This window comes from Herpailurus yagouaroundi, unplaced genomic scaffold, assembly GCF_014898765.1.
Source record: "Herpailurus yagouaroundi ecotype Mexico unplaced genomic scaffold, PumYag 140, whole genome shotgun sequence".
NCBI classification, from domain to species: domain Eukaryota; kingdom Metazoa; phylum Chordata; class Mammalia; order Carnivora; family Felidae; genus Herpailurus; species Herpailurus yagouaroundi.
Genome location: NW_024412395.1, coordinates 24,089,824 through 24,112,532, shown reverse-complemented (window position 1 = coordinate 24,112,532; position 22,709 = coordinate 24,089,824). Strand labels below are relative to the sequence as shown.

At 35.4% G+C, this 22,709-nt stretch overlaps 1 protein-coding gene across 4 annotated transcripts in view; it reads left to right on the top strand.

Annotated features, from left to right (window-relative positions):
* The window catches only part of LRP1B (LDL receptor related protein 1B), a 1,898,953-nt gene that overhangs the window by 1,410,283 nt on the left and 465,961 nt on the right, over window positions 1-22,709 (top strand). For all 4 annotated transcript variants that reach the window (XM_040474969.1, XM_040474970.1, XM_040474968.1 and 1 more), the window contains exons 36-37: window positions 15,684-15,818; window positions 16,396-16,525. In XM_040474969.1, coding sequence (XP_040330903.1) covers window positions 15,684-15,818; window positions 16,396-16,525 — 265 coding nt within the window. The remainder of the gene's footprint in view (window positions 1-15,683; window positions 15,819-16,395; window positions 16,526-22,709) is intronic.

Below are 22,709 nucleotides of genomic sequence, written 5' to 3'. Positions count from 1 at the left end.
AAGATCTGGTTTGCATTTTAGCTAAGTTACCCTGTTAGTTGTGAGAATGGGTTTAAGGAGAATACAATTATAGGACTGGAGACCATTAGGAGGCTATTGAAATAATTCAGAAGAAATATGGTGAGGACCTAAATAAAACTCTAGTGCGATATGCAGATTACAAAAAAAAAAAAAAAAAAAAAAAGGCCCCTAAGTGTCTCAGTTCGTTAAGCATCCAACTCTTGGTTTTAATTCAGGTCATGATCTCCCAGTTTTGTGAGTTCAAGCCCCCTGTCCTCCCACCATGCCCCACCCCATGGGGCTCTGCACTGGCAGCAGGGAGCCTTCTTGGAATTCTCTCTCTTTCCCTCTCTCTCTGCCCCTCCCCCACTCACACTGTCGCTTATAAATAAATAAGTGAACTTTTTTTTTTTAAAGAAGCATTAAAACATGCAGAACTTGGTAATTGATTAAATGTGGGGATAAGGTAAATAGATACAGAAAGAATCAAGGATACCTCTCAAGTTTTTAGTTTGGGTGAGGAATATTGTTCCTCTCATCAACTGATAGAATAAAAGGTAAAGGAGGAGATTGAGGGTAGCTAGAATGAGTTGATCTGCCATGCTGAATTTGAACATTCAGATGGTAAGAATGAGACAGTCGTACTTGATCATTCATTCATTGAGCTTTTATATCTAAAGTTTTACACTGGCTTCTGTGGAGCTAACTAGAGGGAGAATATAGAGTATTCTCTAATGTTCTCCCAATGTAGGTTGAGAAGCAATTTTGATTCACTATGGAATGTTAAGTAATGTATGTGACTACCAAGTACTTACACGAGGGTGATTGAATCTCAGGAATGATTGAAGGAGGCTTCTTGGTCATTTTTGCATCCTCTATAATACAAACAATTCTCAACAAAAAGTATTGATTTATATTTTTTTTCTGTTTTTAACAGGAATTTGTTTATAAAAAGAATAATTGTTTCTGAAAGTCCAAGCAGTGCACATTTATAGACTGTTTATTATGTTAGGTACGATTCAATAGTGAAGTCAAACTAGAAAATAATTGGTATAAGATTCTCATATTTATTTGTCACATATGATTTAAATGATATGCATAGGCATTTAAAATGCCCATTTAGGACAAATTTTATTGATTCCTTAATGGTGTTAATAATGACTTTTTCCTATCCTGAATTTTTGGCCTACCCTCAAGTACAATAAATGCTGACAATTTCAATTCTTACACCAAATTTTCTGTGTAACTTTTCATAGTAAAGTTAACTTTGCCTTTCTGAAAATATGAAATGCTACTGTGCATTCAAATCAATGTTAGATTTTAATATAAAAATTCGTAGATGGTGACTGGAAATATTTAGCAATGTCTGATAATTTTCAAGGCATTTTCTATTTCATTTAATATTGGTAAGATTAAAATTTTAAATTTATAAAAGATGATAGGATGTTAAACTAAAACCTTATTAAAATTTCAAAAGCATTGGGTGCCTGGGTAGCATTGTTATACAAATCAGGCATAACATAAAATTTCAAAATTATTTAACCATGTTCTCTTATTTGAAAATTTAGGGGTACCTGAGTGGCTCAGTGGCCTAGGGGTCTGACTTCCTCACAGGTCATGATCTCATTGTTCGTGAGTTTGAGCCCCACTTCGGTCTCTGTGCTTACAGCTCAGACCCTGAAGCCTGCTTTGGATTCTGGGTCCTCTCTCTGCCACTATCCCACTAGTGCTCTGTCTCTGTCTCACAAAAATAAATAAATGTTAAAAAAAATTAAAAGCATATAAAATTACCAAATTGATACCAAATTTGTATAGTTTTTTATTTTATTAAATACTTTGTGTTTTTAAATTTTGATAGTTGATAATTTATTATATTATGTACTAGATGTTAAGTGCTTTAACCAAGATTGGATTTATTTAATCCTCACGACATCTCTATTACCTATTTATATACTGGGAAACTGACCAGAAAGATGAAGTAATTTACCCATGTCATAGATCCACTGAGCTTTTCGGTTTAGGAAGTCAGAACACAGTATCCAAGCCTTTAGTTATTATGTTACATTTCTCTCTTCAGTAAACTTCTTTTTTTTTAATTTTTAAAAAATATTTATTCATTTTTGAGCATGAGTGGGGGAGGGGCAGAGAGAGAGGGAGACATAGAATCCAAAGCAGGCTTCAAGGTCCGAGCTGTCAGCACAGAGTCTGATGCAGGGCTCGAACCCACCAACCTTGAGATCATGACCTGAGCCGAAGTCGGGCGCTTAACCAACCAAGCCACCCAAGCACCCAGGTTCAGTAAACTTCTTAAGTAAGATATTTTTTTCACCAGGAGTGAGGATGAAAAAAATGTATGTATTTGCTTAGAAAGCCTCTGTTTTTCACATATACACTCCATCTTTGTCTGGTTTACTAATTTGAGGCATAATATAAAAAACCAAGCATTTAAGGAACAAGATTTTTGTCTTTCCCTATTTAAAAAATAAAAGTGAAATTACATAGCATTGTTTTCTGAAATGGGTTGATGGTTTCCTGAAGAAATGTCTGAGTAGGTGTCCCCTGAAGACGTATCTATTCAACATGCTGTCTCAATTTTATAGCTTAGCTTTGAAAATCTGAAAAAGAATAAATTAAAACAATTTCTCCTTGGAGCTGCTATTGGTCCTCTTCTAATCTGAAGAGGAAGAGACTGTGACAGCACATTTTAGTTCTTATATGCTACCTGAAAGACAAAATTAGGAACACAAGGGCTGTGAAAACTAGCTTAATGCATGTGAAAAACAGCACGGTGCAATTGCTTTGAAGAGAAAAAACAGTGAATGCTTAAGAAAATGTGAAAGCTTCTTTTTGTTACCCTGAGAGGAAACAGTTCAAAACCTGAAAATGGAATTGCTTTTATAATAAGTATGTTTAATGCAAATTCTATTCAGGACACAAAAGCTAGATAGGCATGTATTTCTTATTTGATAAAAGAGCAATTTAAAAGAGAATGTACATTATCTAAGGTTTCATAACATTGTAGCTTAAGGGGATTAAGATATCTAAAACCTTTGAAGTCTGCAGATTTTATTTTATTTACTCACAAGGATGGAGTTCTTTAGTGATTTGTTGCTGTAAGAAAATTGCCCATTAGCGTTTGTATCGATTTGCCTTTCTGAAAATGAAAGAAACAAATGTAATTCATTAGCACTTTATTATTGAATCCTTTTAATATGAAATATTGAGAACTTGGGTCCTTATTAACCTGCAAAATGTTTAAAGAAATGCTTTCAAAGTTGGAAAAGAATACAAAGTAAAACTTCATATTTGTACATAGGTATCTGATGGCTTCACAAAGGGCTGTCATCACAGTTTTTGTTCTCCAATCTTCTTGAAATGCTTGTCATCCTTCCTATGATTTGAAGATGACCACATTAATTAAATTGGTTCTTTATCTCAACTAGGTTTGTGTAAACTATATTGTACATTTCTCCAAATGCTAATCCAAATGCTACCCTCTCTTCAAAGGTCAGTGAAAGCCTCACTTCTTGCCTGAAGTTTTCCTGATGCCCTTGACTGACCTTGCCTTCCTCTCAATTTCCATAACACTCATAGTCTGCTCCAGTGGTTTCAACTGGTGCGCCATGATGGCACAGAGCATGGCACAGGGTGCTATTGGAAAGTAGCAGCCACAGTGGCGGTAGCAAACCTTTCTTATTTATCATATAAACTACTGGTTAGACAAGAAGAGATTCACTTAAAATCCATGGTTTTTATTTATTATTTTATTAAAAAATTATTAACTTGTAAGGAGTGTGTTATTACTGCACTAAATATTATGATATAATACATTATAAAATATACACTAAAATAGAAATTATAAAAAAAATAAGAAACAAAAATGTAAAAACTACCATTTTAACATTTTTCTTACATTGTCTTGGATTTTTCTTGGTCTTCTTAGCCATTCTGTACAGTGTGTATACCCAACTCTGATGTCACATATGTATAATGTATGATCTGATAAGTTAAAATATATATAGCTCCTCTTATTCTAAAAATTATTATATGTACTTTCAAAAATATAGGAATGGCATTAAGATAAACAATTAAGATGTGAGGGAATGAGTGCTAAGAGAAAAATTAGGGAAAAATAACATGGAACTAGAGATAAACTGGATGCTGTAAAATTCTCTATTTTTGCTGGAAGTTCATATGTATAGTAACTAGTACAAACATAGGAATGTGATCAACTTCAGGGCTCCCAATGTCTGTATAATCTAAAAGAAAAAAAGATAAAGGGAAGAATAGATACATACCTTTGGTAGAGGATATAGTTCAATAAAAGCCAGCTTACTGAGAATGGAGATGGATCTACACTCAAAGTTGATAGTTTTGGGGTGATGGTGAGGATTCATAGGGTCTGGAGCTGACAGCCATGAAAGAATTCTTGAAGGTGTCTTTGGTGCAAAAAGGTGATTTTATTAAAGCATAGGGACAGGATCCCTTGGCTGAAAGAGCTGCACTGAAAATGTAGGGGGTAACCGTTTTATGGAATTGGGGGAGAGGGTGTTTCTAAAGGGATTTTCATATGCTAAACACTCAAGGTTACTGGAGGCCTAGCTGTCAACATCTAAGGTTGTTTTTCCCTCTAGCAAAGCATTACCATTAAGACAGTAGGGAGTTCCTCGACTATAGGCTCTTCATGGGATTGCCTTTTTGGTGGAGGCTCTTACTCAGTTTCAGTTTAACCTTTTTTTTTTTTTTCCATTGGTCCTTTCCTGTTTTGGGGTAGCCTGCAGTATCCAAGAAATATTATACCTGTCCCACCTTGGGGGCAGGGAGGTGTGTGCTAGATTGTGCTTTGCCCCTTAGCCTGCCTCATGCTCCTTCATCAAAGTAATCTTTTTTTTTAAATTTTTTTTAACGTTTATTTATTTTTGAGACAGAGACAGAGCATGAATGGGGAGGGTCAGAGAGAAGGAGACACAGAATGTGAAACAGGCTCCAGGCTCTGAGCTGTCAGCACAGAGTCCAACGTGGGTCTCGAACTCACAGACCACGAGATCATGACCTGAGCTGAAGTGGGCCGCTTAACCAACTGAGCCACCCAGGCACCCCCCCCCCCACCTCATCAAAGTAATCTTGACATGCCTTGTGATTTAGCTTGACTCAGGCAAAGATTGAAGAATAGTGATTTCTAACACATCTGGGGCCAGTGACATATCAATGATGCAGGTGGTCAGGATCCAAGGACCCAAAGGGGGCTCAAGCATGACCAGCCAAGATGGAAATCAAACATTAGCCAGTAGGAGGTGAAAGCACAGTTTATTGAAGACATAGAGCAAACTGTCCAGGAGACTCAGAAAGGAAAGGAGGGAGTCTCCTCTTTGTTTGGGATCTGGAGTTTTTATTGGCAATCAGGCATCCAGGAACTGGTCAGAATAAAGACCAGGTCCTGGTGTCCTTCATAAGTCATTCATTCCCTGAAGCCCAAGGGTCTTGGTATCAAGGTGTTTGGAGTCAAAGTTCTTGGAGAACATGACAACCCACCCATTCAGTCCTTAGATGTTATCTATTGTGCTGAAATACTCCAAAGATATCATTATCTCTTTGTCCCAAACACATAGGACTTATGTTCTTTGCATTACAAGGCACATGTGGAGTGGGATGCAGTTGTAAGCCACACACAGCTACACAGCTAGAGTCGAAGCCAGAGTAAAGGAAAAAAAAAAAAAAGAATGGCTTATTTTATGGGGTCCTTTCAGTTTTCTTGTCTCATTAGAACTAACTGAACAGATTTAAAAATACATATATGTATACATTATATATACAATGTGTGTGTATATATATATGTGTGTATATATATATATACACATGCATTATGTATACATATATATTATATATGTGTGTGTGTGTGTGTGTGTATATATATATATATATATATATATATATATATATATATGTCCCCCCAAAGTTAAAGACCTCCTCCAACTGGAGAAAAAAAAAGTCCCCAATGTGATATTCTGGAGAAGGTGCCAAGCTCTTCTGTCCCTCTTTTCTCTTTTCGGTTCCCTTTAGGAATGAGCCATTAACAGCAGTGAGATTGTAATGGGGATTAGGTAGCACTTTACAATAGCAGTGTCTGTCCCTCACAAGATCTTGAGCCCTGTTAAATAATAAGTGTTTTTTCGTCTTATCCTTACTTTTGATGAGTTAACTAGTAATTCTCAACCAGCACACTACCCCAGACTAAACAATCTGAAATCTCTGAGGTGTGCCTGTATATTTAGTGGGTTTTTTGTTGTTGTTGTTGTTTGTTTGTTTGTTTTCTTTGTTTTGTTTTGAGCTTCTTGAGGCAATACTAATGGGCAGTCATTTGACACAGGTTTACCTGTGTAAAGGCAAACCTGTTGCTGAGGTTGGGGACAGTAGTTATAGAGGGTTTCTTTTTGGAGACAGGGTAATCTGAAAGGGGAGGAAATGAGACACTGAGATGAGATGGAGGAGAGGAGCTGAGGCTAGCATGCGATGTGAAGCTGCCACTGGAAAATCACCTCTGGTGGGTATGGCCAGAGCACTTTTTAGAATAAAGTATCTAATTTTCAGTTTGAAGTTTTTATGTCGTTATAATATATTTCCCTATCACATGCTTCGATTAATTCTGTTGTATTTGTATTTCATGTGTGGGTGGGATTTTATAAAGTGGATTCGGCAAAGTTCTGAATCCAGTATCTGGATTGAAATTACATAGAAAAGGAACAAAATAATTGCATTGAGATGTATGATGACTGGAAAGTGTAGGGGTGATATGAGAAAGTCTCTTCTTTCCAAAAATTACAAGGTGATTTTTGAAAGAACAAAAGATAGGGTTTAGATTAGAGGTAACAGTCATAAGTGTCAAAGTTTTAGAATGAAAATAAGTTTGGAAATCATTATCTTAACTAAGTTAGAATTTAATGAATTGCATTGAAGCCTTTGTAAATGGAATAACAGTCAAATTTCTCAGCCTGCCTGTTAGGGCCACTGCTGATAAATGACAATAAAAAACCATGGAGAAGGCACATATTTCTGACCTCAAAAGGGGAAAGGTGTGTGCAACCAGCTCATCTGGAAGCAATAGTAAATAATTAAAGTCCAAGTAAAAGCTGGTGGTTGGAGGGTTGGCAGGGTGAGGGATATTGTTCTTTCTGATCCCAATAATCAAAGTTAAAGTGCAGGTTCTGGATAAACATCAGCACCATGAATTTAATAGTGACTCCTTACAGCTAATATTGTATTGTATATAACAACACAAGCTAAAAATACATAAATAAAATCCTAACAGCTTTCCCTATAAAGTAATGGAGAGTACTCTAATTGACAATAGTTGAATGACCATAGATATAACAATCTAGAACCTAAGCCTGAAGTTTATCAAGAAACCAGGGCACATTGGGGTGCCTGGGTGGCTCAGTTGGTTAAGGGTCCAACTCTTGATTTTGGCTTAGGTCAGGATCTCATGGTTTGTGAGATTATCCTTCTTGCTCTGCCCCTTCCTTCCCTTCTCTCTCTTTCACCCCTTCCCTTCTCTGCCTCTCTTTCTCAAAGTAAATTGAAAAAAAAAAAAAAGAACCTAGGACATAGTTTATATAGAACTTCCGGTAAGTTATCGTATGTTTTTGGAACTGAGCATTAATGTCTTTGTTTTAAATTTTTTTAATGTTTATTTATTTTTGAGAGACAGTGAGAGGCAGAGCACGGGCAGGGGAGAGAGAAGGGGAGACAGAGATTCCGAAACAAACTCCAGCCTCTGTAGTGCTCAAACCATGAACTGTGAGATAATGACCTGAGCCAAAGTCAACCACTTAACCAACTGAGCCACCCAGGTGCCCCTAATGTCTTTGCTTTTAAAGTGTGGGATAGAGTATAATGGGTCCAACAAGATGAAAACAAAGAAATTCAACAAAGCAGCTAAACACATTTGTGAATTTTAGTACTCACAAGTTGGAGCTGTCCTTAAGTAATTCTTTGTGTTGTGTAGCTAACTTGACCTTCTTAACACGTTCTGTGTAAGCTCTACGAAGGTACTAGCAGAACCTGTTACTAAAGATTGTTCCCTGTAAAATTTATCTAGTTTTATAAATATATATAAATTCTATAATTTATATAATTTTCTTAGTTTACAAACCTGGGAAAAGTAAGTCTCCTAGAGGTCAACCAGATTCTGGGCTTCCATGCCCTCATTCACTAAATTATTACCTTAGAAACTAGGTACTAGAATCTATCCTTATCACCAGATCTAATGACCAAACTCAGATCATTTGAGAAGGATTTGTTTATGCTAGAGTTTTTTTTTTTTTAAGGCAAAAGGAAATTTATGGTAATATTTTTAAAAATAAATTGTGGGGTAACTTCTAATTTTTATATCGTCACTATGACAATTTTTTTTTTTTTTGCCATCCAGTAGTCTTTCTCATACTAGGTTCTAGATCCAAAATATAGTCACATTTTTTACATAGTGTGATAATCATTTTAATATATCAGCAATATATTGATAAAAGATAATAGAAGAATGTCTCCCTCAAGCACCAATTAGAATATTTTTAAAAGTTTATTTTTAGAATGCCTCAGTTTATCTTACTGTTCTCCTATGCCTAATATTCTCTGTTAAATCACATGGCTCTGCCAATGATAAAATAGATGTGTGATTCCTTCCATCCTCGCTTCCTCCCTTCCTTTCTTCCTTCACCTATTTCTCTTTCATTTTCTTTATAGCTCCTTTTAATCCAGTATTAACAATCTCAAACTCTTTCCATCTTCACATTTTTTGCCTAATCCCCATAGCACTTGCTCTTATTTGCAAAATAATAACAACAATTATAATAGGAGCCAGTAATGTTCACAATCTCAGAATTAAGGTTGGATGTAATTACTTCTAGCGAAGTTGTGATTGTATTTGTTATATTTACTTTACCTTTCAGAATTCCCTACAAAACAAAAGACTAAAGTCTGGTGATGTGTGATAAACACCCTAAATATAAATCTTTTACAAATATATTACAATATTTATAAAGATCAATCCAAAAGTCAGTCTCTTGACTGGCTTCACTGGAATTTTTACCTATCAGACCTACTCAACACTAGTGCAAGGGGGGAAAAATAGCCACTGAGGAAGAAGCTAAAATAATAAGCTTGCCTTTACTTTTTAATAACACATTCTAAAGTCATTCCTTACTTGAAGCCATTTGCCCCATATCTCCCAAAGTAAGCACTGTCAACCAAAGTAGATCAGCATGTTGGACCAGTTCCTGGAAAGCAGAGAATCTTGAGGATTTCTTGCCTCTTCTTCTGAACTAGGTGTTCTTCCTGGTTGAATCAGCCAGATGTGAAGGGATGGTGGAGCTCCACAATTACTGTAGAAAGTGGTATGCCAAAAGTATATTTTTGGTCCAGTTCAATGTATTTATTATTGCCTTGAATAAAGATGTAGAAAACCTACTGATCAAATTTGTGGGTATCACAAAAAGGAGTCATTGGATAACATGAGTTTTTAAAAATGTCAACTGGCAGGATCCCTGATCAAATGGAACAAGGTAGCATTTAATAGCATAAATGTAAATGTGTGTGGTTGAAAAATTAAATGTGGCTTAATACCCTTTAGTAGCACATTCTTGGAAAAATCATATGCTTTATTCTTTTTAGCTCCAGACAATGGAGCCAGTTAAAATGAGAAACAAAAAAATTACAGAGAAAAAAGGAAGATCTATATAGCAGTTCAGATTGGACAGAAGTTTGAGATCCTGTATTCCCTTAAGTGCAACTGAAAAATTAAATCTTAACAGTAAAACATCACAGTTGAAAGAAACCCTAAAATTTATCTAAATTTTACCTTCTTTTACTTATATCTGTATATCTCTCTCTTTCTATTTCTATATTATATTCATATATGAGGAAACAGGCCAGGAGGGACAAAGTAACATCGTGAAAGTCTCACAGTTAATAGGAGAACAATGATAAATGCTAAGAACCCAACCCTCAACTCCTTACACTGTAGTCTGCTATCTTCCTACTGTGCTGGTAATTATTTCGTTAGGAGAGAGAAGCAGGGTAACCTTATACGTTATATTTTATCTTTTTGTGTGTGTGTGGGTATCGTGTTTTCTGAAATAGTATGTAAATTTACACGGGGAAACAGGACTTTGAATTTTCTAGGAAGGACTCAGCAGCCTGAGATAACATGGAGGCTAGTGTATTTACAATAGATTATCAATAAGTGTTTGTTAATTAATCCTAAAATACAGACAGCTAAGGGCGAAAGGATTTTAAGAGACGTGTGTTTCTTGTTTCCTATTTTCAGACAGGACCATGCACAATCTATTTCTGTAGATGGTTAGCTCTTGAGCTTAACTCAAAAAGTTTAACTTTTCTCCTTGTCAGTAGGCCTCTTCCTTGTTTTACAGACAAATATCATTTGTGTTTTTTTTTTAATTTATTTTTTAATTTATATCCAAGTTAGTTAACATATAGTAGGATAATTATTTCAGGAGTAGATTCCAGTGATTCATGGAATGATATGTATAACACCCAGGGCTCATCCCAACAAGTGTCTTCCTTAATGCCCCTTACCCATTTGGCCTATTACCCCTCCCACAGCCTCTCCAGCAACCCTCAGTTTGTTCTCTGTATTTAAGAGTCTCTTATGTTTTCTCCCCGTCTTTGTTTTCATATTATTTTTGTTTCCCTTCCCTTATGTTCATCTGGTTTGTATCTTAAATTCCTCATATGAGTGAAGTCAGATGATATTTGTATTTTTCTGCCTAATTTCGCTTAGCCTAATGCCCTCTAGTTCCATCCACGTAGTTGTAAACGGCGAGATTTCATTCTTTTTGATTGCAGAATAATACTCCATTGTATATGTATATCACATCTTCTTTATCCATTCATCTGTCAATGGACATTTGGGCTCTTTCCATACTTTGGCTCTTGTAGATAGCGCTGCTATAAACATTGCGGTGCGTGTGCCCCTGTGACACCGCACACCTGTGTCCCTTGGATAAATACCTAGTAGTGCAGTTGCTGGGTCATAGGGTAGTCCTATTTTTAATTTTTTGAGGAACCTCCATACTATTTTCCAGAGTGGCTGCACCAGTTGCATTCCTGACCATAAGTGGATTTTCTTTTAATTCTGACCGTATTTACAATGCACAGTAGCTGGCCTCTGATCTCTCTCTATGTAATCCTGGAAAATAGTTACTAAATGTTCTATGTGTCTTATTGTATCTGTGGGGAGCTAATTATAATCATTATTACCTTAAATTACAAGTTCAATTTTCCAATTTTGTAATTATTTTATACATTACCAATTATCATATGTCTTAAGATAATTTATTTTTAATTCAACTCCAGAAGTGCATTCCATGATTACAAAGGCTGTCCATCATATTCCCCACCACACTCCTAAGTCTACAATATTATTTAGCATATACCAAATATTTTTTAGGTATCTGTTGAATAAGTATAATTAAAGTTAAAAAAAATCTTATTTTGGAATAAGGGTCAGGGCAGTTATGAGAATCTTTTCTTCCCTTTCTATATTTATATGTATTTCTGTTTTGTGTCTTTATAGTGTTTTGTTAAATTTTATCATCTTTCAGTCTGATTTTATTCCTAATTAAAACATTCTTGACATAATTTGTGTTTACTTTGCAGATATTTGAAAATATATTTTTTTATTTTTTGTTTAATGTTTATTCTTGAGAGAGAGAGAGAGAGAGAGAGAGAGAGAGAGAATGAGCAGGTGAGGGGCAGAGAGAGAGGGAGACACAGAATCCAAAGCAGGCTCCAGGCTCTGAGCTGTCAGCACACAGCCCCATGCAGGGCTCAAAACCACAAACCAGGAGATCGTGACCTGAGGCAAAGTTGCACACCTAACCAACTGAGCCACCTAGGCATCCCTTGAAAATATATTCTTATATATTAGTGAACTTATTTAATTTAGGGTGTGTAGGAATGCAGTATGTATGTGGAAGAATTGATAAGGGATTGGATATGAATGATTGATTTAATTCTTCTGTCCTTTTGATCCTCTTTACTGTATCACCACATGATTGATTTGCTCACTGATCTCCCAAATATACCTGATAGAAATAATACAGGGAAACTTCTCAGTTTCTCCCTGCTTTGATCAAGTGGACTTGACCATTCAGAGACAGCCTCAGCATTACAAATTAATCTACTGTTCACAAAGTGAATATTTATGAAGTGTCTACTGCACATTGTGACTACATTGGTAAAAGTTGGGTCAGTTGCAACCCCTACCTATGAATTATCTCACAGTCTGTTTCTAAGAAGAAATGTCAAGCCCCAATTTCAGCTCAATATGACCATAAAAGTATATGCAGGATGTAGTGGTATATGTGAGAAAGAGTGTTTCCTGGATATATGGAGTAGGATTTTGCAGGCCTGGCAGAGCTATTAGAGAGTAATACAGAAGTAAGGTTCAGGAGCACCTGGGTGGCTCAGTTGGTAAGCATCTGACTTTGGCTCAGGTCATGATCTCACATTTTGTGGGTTTGAGCCCCAAGTTGGGCTCTGTGCTAAAAGGTTAGAGCCTGCTTTGGATTCTGTGTCTCCCTCTCTCTCTGCCCATCCCCTGCTCATGATCTGTCTCTCTCTCTCAAAAATAAATAAACATTAAAAAAATTAAGAAAAAGGTAAGATTCATATGCAGAATAGGGTATTTTTCCCTAATACTTGTGAAGATTGTTGTGAATGGATCTTGCAAAATTACTTACCTGTTCTATGTATATGCTGCTCATGCTACACTATTGTGAATTGTTAGTCAATTTTTTCATGTGCATACCTTCTCCTTATTGAGCATATAAAGTTTCTTCTGGTAATTGCTATGTCTTCCTTATATCCCCTTCCAGACAGTCTTTGTATGGCTTATCACATTCATTCATTTGTTTGCCAGACATTTACTTTGGGCTTACTATATGTGTCAGGTACTACTCTAAGTGCTAGGGATAAAGCAGTAAACAAAATAAAGCCCCAACCCTCACAAAGATTACATTTCTGTGAGATAAGACAGACACTAAAGAAACAAACCAATATATAATGGGTTTGACAGTAATAAATGCTAAGGACAAAAATAGGTTCGGTAAGGGGCGTAGAACATGCCCAGAAAATAATGTTTTATAGAGTAGTCAGGGAAAGTTTCAGTAAGAAGGGCTAAGCTAAGACAGGGCTGTGCAGATATCTGAGGAAAGTGCTTCCAAACAAAAATAGTAATATAAAGAATCTTAGACTGATAGTATTTGGTTTGTGTTAGGAAGAGGAAGATCTGTGTTACCAGAGATGATGAGCGAGGGGGAGAGTGGAAGGATGTCAGGTGAGAGTGGGTTGAAGGGTGTAGATGTGTAGATGATGAAAGTCATGGGATGGAAATTTAATTTTACCTTGGATGAGATGGCAAATGATTAGAGAGTTTGAGTGGAAGGGAGAGAAATGATCTTGTTTACCCCTCAAAGGGTAACAATGGCCCCTAAGTAGAAAAAGGACTCTGGAGGAAAGGGGAGTACTGAGGCAAAAGTGAAGCAGGGCAGTAAGTTACGAAGCTATTTGCAATACAGTTGACCTTGGACAATAATGGGGTTGACCCCTGCACAGTTGAAAATCTGCATATAGCTTTTGACTCCCTCAGAACTTAACTACTAATAGCCTACTATTGACTAGAAACCTTACCAATAACATAATTAACACATACTTTTAACACCTATTTCGTATGTATGTTCAATGTATTATATGCTATATTCTTACAATAAAGGAAGCTAGAAAAAGAAAAGGTTATTAAGAAAAATGTAAGAGAAATACATTTACAGTACGGAAAGTACTGAATTTATTGATGCTGTTTCTATCATCTGTTTACAAGATAAATTGTGTGTCAGTGCCTATATCAATATTGTTCAATGTATTTATTGAAAGAAATCCACATGTAAGTAGACCCACACAGTTCAAACTCAGGTTGTTCAAGAGTCAACTGTACTTTAGGCAAGAGTTAATAATAGTTTGGATTACATTATAAGCAGTGGAGTGTATGAGAGGTGGTTGGATGATGGATATGATTTGAAGGAAGAATAAAAAGGGCAAAACTAATTGGTAATAGATTGAATATGAGAATATTGGGGTGATGGATTAGATGTGAAGTTTGAGAAAAAGTAATCAAGGATAATATGAGGTTTTTAGCCCAAGAAACAAAGGATGGAGATGCCATCTATCATACTGTTGTCACATGTGGAGTTGCTTTGTGGAAGATTATAAGACAAGGGTGTTGCCAGTAGAAATCCAGAATTTGTCCTTCGTATACCAAGATTTCCTTGTCTAGCTACAAGTGGAGATACAAAGTGGGCAGTTAGATATGTGGGTCTAATATTTGTGGAAGAGATCTGGATTAGGTATAATGCTTAGTGTTCATGCAAAAATAATGCTTATTGTTGTTGATTGATTCACTCTTTCAAAATGAAATCATGTTAACTAATACTTTTACAAAATTGGAAAAAATCAAACAAATTTTTGCTTTCCAGATATATATTTGAAAATGTTACCTGCTCTGCTTCAAACAATTACATATTTGACTTAACCATTCTTGAGAACAAGGGGGTTTTGGAATCTTTTTTCAATTAGGCAAAGAGTTTAGACTGTATTTTAATAGAAATGGAATCTCAAAACTTACTGATAAATGGCTTTATTATACTAATTGCTTTTTCTTTATTTCCATAGTCTGTCACTGTGCCAGAGGGAAATTATATTGGTCTTAAAGGATTTGTTCTTCAAATGGCCACGTAGGTCACAACACGAAAACTTACTTAGTTGGTGGCAAATTTATTATTTAATGATTTGTCCCCAGCGTCTTTCTGGTGGCTATTTTTAAAATCATTGGTCTATAATTGCTACCCTTTATGCATATGCATGCACATATAATATATTTCATTTGTAATCTTTAGACACATTTTTCATTCAAATATTCAAAAAGCACTGTTATTTAAAGACTCTATGATAGGATAGAGCCATTTTTCAAGTATGCTTAAGCCCATTTATCCAATGAGAGTTTGAAAAATAATGTAAGGGGTTTGCAGTTGACATTTGGGAAACTAGCTCCTCAGAAGGAATAATTGGATGCTAGGGCATTTTTAAGGCTTTATACATTTTGAATGACCTTATGCTTAAAACACTCTTGATGCAGTTGAAATGCCCTTATGTTTCTTTTCCATTCTGTCTCTACTTTGAGACTTTGTTGATTGTCTCCAATAGTATTCTTTTTTATATTTAGAGGACTCAGACACAGGTATGGGTGTGAAGACAAAAACTGTGGTCCAAAATAGCATGGTTTGATATCAAGATTGCAAAATAATGTGGGATAAGTATTTATTGAGTTAAAATGAGTAGGAAAATGAAGAAAAAATAATAAAGGATGTGATAGGTCATTTTCATATATATTTCAAAAGTACTTTAAAAATTCATTTGACTAGGTCCTTTCATGTTGTTTTAATATATTCATTACTATCTGTTTTAATAAATTGTCCTGAAAACTATTTATACTCGTAGTACACCCAAAATACTAATGCAATGTGATCCTAATACATATATCAATATATCGATACCTTTTATAGTGTATGTGTATGTTTTTTGTTTTTGTTTTTTTTTTCTTTCTGTCTTATCCATAGAAAATGATACCATCTACTGGACAGACATGGGCTTCAATAAAATTAGCCGAGCTAAAAGAGATCAGACTTGGAAAGAAGATATCATTACCAATGGCTTGGGAAGAGTGGAGGGGATAGCTATTGACTGGATTGCTGGTATAATCCATGGCTTTTTCTGTTTTCATTTCACACCTATTTTGTTAGGGTCTCAATCTCCTTCATAAAAATTCTGTTTCCGACTCATAACAATTTTTTTTTCGTACTTCTAGCCACAGGGATAAATAGTCTCTTTTGCTCTTGGCTTCATTCTTTCTAATGCTTTTGAGCCTTTGGACAAGTGTTTTTATGCAGAAGTAGATTATGTAGTGGTAACTTTGCCCAAATCCCCTGAGAACTGTGAGGCAGGTAAACAAAAGTGTCAGAAGTTCTCTTTTGCCTGCAGTCAGTAGAAAGTTAAAATAGATCCCTTCTTTAGGTGAGAAGTTTCAACTTATTTGTAACACATAAATGTTTCATTATATGGTTTAAACTACAGATGTGTGAGATTAGAAAGTATTTGCATATTAGTTTATTTACAGCTTTCTGCTTAGGAAATGCACACATAAAAATAAATATAGGAAGTAAATGATTTCTTGATAGTTATGTGAATGCTCAGAAAGTTAATTTTAGCCATAACTAATAAATCATTTTCTTTCTCACAACTATATTATAAACACATGTGTATTTCTCCTAGGTAACATATATTGGACAGACCATGGTTTCAACTTAATTGAAGTTGCAAGACTCAATGGCTCTTTCCGTTATGTAATTATTTCCCAAGGCCTGGATCAACCAAGATCTATAGCTGTGCACCCAGAGAAAGGGTAATTTTAAGCTTTGTGTGTACCTTGAGTTTTAAGTGAGTTTTTGTAAGTTTCATTTAAAAAATCCAGATGTCCATATTAATATTTATTTTTAGTTATAATGTTTGAAACAAAACTCAGTATCTTACCTAACCACAAGAAAAAGTTTATTTTCACTCCGTGGTGTATATTTTAGCACATATTTGATGGGGTCATATTTATTATGCATTTCTTTAATGTATGTGTAAATCCAAGTAAGTATACCAATATATTTCCAGATTCTCAATTTAAAGTTCTGCCCTATGACTGTTTACAAAACAGGTACTCAATTATTTGCTGAATGAATGATAGCCAACTTCATTCTTCAATATTTCTAAAGCTTCGGTTTCCATTTACAAGTCTGTGATCGCCATGCAACATGTTCATTCCAAACATTGTATTATTTTTTTCTCCCGGAGTTCCAGATAAATATGTCTACCTGCCTTTTTGACATCTCTGTTTTTCCATTTGGTTGTTTCATAGGCATTCAGATTGTGCATATCTAACATGGAAGTGAATTCAATGTGCCATCAAATTCTGTTAATATTTTTTTTCTAAATATTATCAATCTACCACTATCCATCTTCGCTACTTCCACTCTAATTAAATCTGTTCTTATCTTACACATACACCACTGCAGTGACTTCACAATTGATCTCCTAACATTAAAGGCAGAGTGACGTTTTCTTTTTCTTTTTGCTTTTTTTTTCTTTTCATATAAAGCTTGCATCAATCCTTTCAAGGGATTCCCATTGACTTTTGTGAAAAGTCCATAATTTCTGTTGTGATCCTTCTTCATCAGGTCTTATGTAAATATTCAGTCGCAAACTCCTGCTACTGCCTCTTTAGTATCACAGTCAATCTCTGGACTTCATAGTTTTAAAAATATGTTCACATATTTCCTATTTTCTTCTACTCCTAGTCTTTGAATAATCTCTTTACTTTATTGGCAGTGTTTTCTTTCCTACTTTGCTAAATTTTATTTGTTTTTCCCTGGCTTTGTAAATAGATCAGATAATTCTGTTCTGTGACACCAAAGTACCTAGTACTTTCATTTTTTATAAATTCTGTGCATTAATATTTGCTTATTTGCTTATATTTATTTGCTTAGTAGCTCTATTTTTTCACTGGACTGGGTAATGTCTGTATTCTTTACTGTGCTATGAGGAGAATAGTCATGTGTGTTTGCTTTATTTCTCTATCCCCAGGGCTTAGTATACTGGCTGGCAAATAATAAGTTGCTGACTGATAACTGCTTTTCTCTTAAGCAATAATATAGAAGTAGTCCTATTACAAAACTATATAACTTCACACCACAGCGTTTCTTTCACTGCTAGTATGATTTGACTTAAGGGTTTTTTGTTTCTTTGTTTTTAAAGAGTGGATATTTTTAAGTTAATACAACTCCTCTTACTTTTGGAGGGGTGAAAAAGTGGACCATGGTGTATTAGATACACAGCGTTATCTAAACACTGATTTAGAATGGAGTCTATATATGTAAAATATCAGTTCAACTCTCATGAAAGTCTAAAAGCTTTCATTTGTTATAGGTTGTATGTAGTTTTTCCAATATCATCATTTGCTTTATTTTCTTGACAGATGCTATAAAAATAAGTCATGGCATTAGTATGATAAAAAAACAACAACAAAGAAGGTTAATATAAGAGAGGGAAATAACACCAACAGTTTGTCATACTTCAAGCAAAGATTACCATATATAAATTGAAAAAGCTGCATTGGTTTAGAATTGCTCTTGAATGCAAAACGTTAGAGTGAAAGTCTATAGGGATTTCTCTTTCTACCTTTCTCAGTTGCCATCTTCACTAGGTTATATTTTGTCTTATACTTGATGTTATGGTCCCGTGTTATAACATTCTTGATAAATATTCAGGGAGTATGTTTAGACTTAAGGAGGAGGGAGATAAGATAAAACACCTTTTCCTTGCTAGATCTTCTGGTTTTATTTGGGAAAAGTTTTCATGTCAGTTCCTTTGTTTTCCCTTAACTGGAAATGGGTTACATGCCCATCCTTAGACCAGTCAATACCCAAAGGGAAGAGATTATTTTGACATATTTAGACAAGTTATATTTCATCAACTGAGCTGGCATAAGTTCCCAGACCAAACAGGATATACTGCATATCTAAACAAACTCAGTTTCTAATACTAGGGCAGATCTCAAGGAGAGGTGGATTTCAAGAGATAATATGGGGAAGAAGGAAACCAGTTCTCCTGATTGTTCTATTTCGTAGTCATTCCAACACACTCTCCTTTGTTAGTTCTTTTTTCTCTTTGACACCTTAATGCTGGAGTTCCCCACATCTCAGTCTTTGGTGTTTTTCTCTTCTGTGGTGGTCTCATCCCCCCTAAATGTTAAAGATTTTTAAATGTTTATAGCCATACCTCACTCTAAACTCTAGATTTTTATGTTTTTATATATTGCTTATTCAACATTTTCAATTAGAGGGCTGTGGCTGATTTTATTTTCCAAGATGATTACAATAATATCTGGCATTCCACATGCTCTTCTTAAAATGTGACATTGACTCTTGCAAACAGAAAAGGGGAACATCTTTTCCATATACTGGAATTTGGGTGGGCCTATGACTATTATGGAAGTGATACGTTGTAAAATCTGAGGCTACATCATAAAAGAAGATAAAACTTCCACATAGTTCTCTTGGGAAGCTGTTAGAGGCCAGCCACTCTGCTGTGAGTAAGCCAAGCAACCCTTTGGAGGGGCCAGTGTAGTTCCCACCAATAACTCTAGCTAAGGTCCAAGTTGACAGCCAGCACCAACTGCTGGACATGTTGAGTGAGTGAACCTAAATGATCCCAGTCCCTAGCTCTTAGGTTACCTCAGCCTTGGTGTCACCACCCGCCAGTGTGAATAAGGGGTAAGTTATTTCTGCTGAGCTCTGATCAAGTTGCAGTTGCAGAAGTAATTAAATTGTTACTGTTTTCAGCTTTTAAATTTATAAGGGTTTACTAACTAAAAGACGATCTACCAGAAATCTTATCCTTAACAGGCTCAAAACTAAACTGAATCTTTCTCTACAATTGTGAGTTCTACATTAGTTAATGCCAATTCTGTTATTTTAGTTGCTTAGGTCAAAACACTTGGTATGATCTTTGGTGTCTCTCTCATATGCCCTGTATCCAATATACTAGGAATTCTATTGCCTTTGGCTTCTAAATGCATTCATATTTTATATACTTCTCATAATTTCCATTGTTACACTATAACCTGAGCCATTGTCACCTTTGCCAACATTTCTCAGTTGTGGTTTACCATCTTATTCCCTTGTACTCCTACAGTCTGTTCTTCATGTAGTAGGTGAATTATCCTTCTGGAATGTAAATAGATGTCACATCTATTAAAAGCTGACAACAAACCTAGAGTGTTATTATTTCCTCCACTTAACAGATAAGGAATCTGAGTCAGCTATTTTAAATACTATTCTGTTATCAAGCTGATATGTGGGAGTTAGGTTTTTCTAATCTCCAAAAATTATGCTACATTGTATGGATATGCATTTGTGTGTGCTACATGTTACACATATACATTTAATGTGGTAGGCATTACAGAAATTAATAACCAAAAATATCAAACATATAAAAAAGCAGTTCTAACAGTTTCAGGATAAAATTGTATTGAAAATTTAAAGGTCAGAACTGTAAGTGAAAGAGTAGACAATAATGAGAAAATGCTGGGAAAAAAATTAGGAAAGGAAGCTTACAAAATAATTGAGCTGGATCTGACTTCTTCTGCTGTTGAGTGTGTTGCCTACCACCACGTGCCCATGGACAAAGGCCATTGCATATTAAGACTAGGAAGGGAGGGTGTGATCTTGTTTATTTCCAAGAATAAGACAATGTGACTCAATTGATCGTGTCCACAGCACCCTCATAAACTTGAAAATAAAAATGTACTCTATTAAAGTATTTTAAAAATATATTTTTAAGTTCTAATTTATAATCAAACAATGAATCATTATAGTCTCTATAGAGAAAACTTGATCATTTGCTATATTGCGAATAAGTATTCTAATGGCAAGAAAAATATAATTTGAGTGTTATGAAATCCCATAGATACATAGGAAATGAGTTGGTTTCTAATAAAGAATTTCTTCCCTTTGTATTTGTAATAAGCCGAACACTTCCTTTGTGTGATAGCGACTTCCTTGTGCCTGGCCTATTATAGATTCATGCAGTTCAGTTTAGCAGGCCTCTTCCTGCTGCTACTTGCCAATCTGCTACTTGAAACCTAGTATACACCCTCAAGTTGTTATTCTAGGTCTTCTTTTCCTTAAGTATATTTTTATATCTCCATAGCCATCTTAACATATAAATATACCTACTTCTCTCTAGGGTGATTGAGATCATCACGCAAAGGAACCCATTTATACTCTACTTTCTGTCAGTTTATTAAAAAAAACAAAATAAAAAAACACACACATTTACCGAGTGCAGCACACGCTGTGTGCGAGGTCATGTCAGTGCATCTCCATCACATCTTCAGCCTTCAATTCAGTACATTTTGACAAAATAGGGCTGCTTACTATGTGAAAGACGCTGGTGGGCGCCATGAAGTATGATAGTATAATTAAGAGGCTGCTTCTGTTCACAACTGAGTTTTCTGTTTAAACTTACGGTCTAAACAAATACAAAATTTCGTTTACAATAATAATCTCATATTGTAAAGTGAGAGTCATTTGCAGGCATAAAAAGACTAGATCAATGTGACTCAAGCCTAAATATCCTATCTAAATCTCATGTTGACATAATTTCCATGAGACCATTTTAAAGTTACATTGAATTTTAAGAAAAAAGAGATCACGCATAATGAGAGTAAGTAATCCAAGTGAGGGTAGTAGATGACTTGAAGGAGAGAGGTTTCTTTTTTTCTAAATTTTTTTAAATGTTTATTTACTTTTGAGAGAGACAGAGACAGAATGCGAGTGGGTTAGGGGCAGAGAGAGAGAGGGAGACACAGAATCAGAAGTAGGCTCCAGGCTCTGAGCTGTCAGCACAGAGACCGATGCGGGGCTCGAACCCATGAGCTGTGAGATCGTAACCTGAGCCAAAGTCGGTTACTCTACCAACTGAGACACCCAGGCACCCCAAGGAGAGAGGTTTCTGAGATGGGCTAAGATTATATTATATGAAGAAATAGAATAAGCAAAGAATTGGTAGTAACAAAGCAAAGGCCATTGGCAAGTGTATAGCTACATAGGGAAGAGCCATGATGCAGCTGGGATAAATTGGGGCCGTAAAATCGGCAACAGAATTCCCCACATATTAAGGGAATTACCATGAAGACATTTTTTTCCAGTTTACCAAGTGGAATCTAAAATAGTCCTAGACCCTCTGTCCTAAGCCTTATCCCTGATCCCAAATAAGTCACATAAGCAATGATAGAAGTGGGATGAGTTTATTGAAGTTGTAGCATTCTTTAAACTGGGGAATTCTTAGAAATAGTTACCATCTGAGACAGATTGTTATGGGGGAGGGGTTTTTTTCTTCACCCTCAAGCCAAGTGATTGAGAAAGCTGGAGGCAAATATGTAAAGGGGAGACTAAAAGAAAGAAAAGAGAAGTAAATGGAAAGAAAAGAAAAAAAATAAGGCACTTTCTCACTGCAAGTCTTCAGCCCAGCAGGAGTCCAATCAAAGTTGGTGAGAGGGAAGAAAACTTGAAAATACATATGAAATAAAAGATTGGATTCAGAAAGATCCCATCTTTTGTACCAGAAAAAAAAAAAATCTTAACAATATTATTTGTTCTTTTAACTAAAATAGTCTTGGAAGTCCTGGATTCTTCCTGAGATAGCATATTCTGGAGAAGAGATTTTCAGTAGAGCATAAATGGAATCAGGAGTTGCATAAATATAAAGTTACTTTGTTTTATTTCAACAGTTTAGACTCTGCAATAAACCATGGTGATGGATGAGATTACCCAAGAAAGAGTACAGAAAAAAAGAAGTCTAAAGACAAAAAAAAAAAAAAGAGAGAGAGAGAGAGAGAATGTTTATTGTTAGGGGATAAAGTGATTAAAAGAGTGGAAAAGAAAGCCAGCAATAAGGCAAAAGAGGGAAAAATAACCATTTCAAGTCCTCAGAAAATTACTGTATCATGAAAGTCAAGGGAAGACCACTCCAGGAAGAAC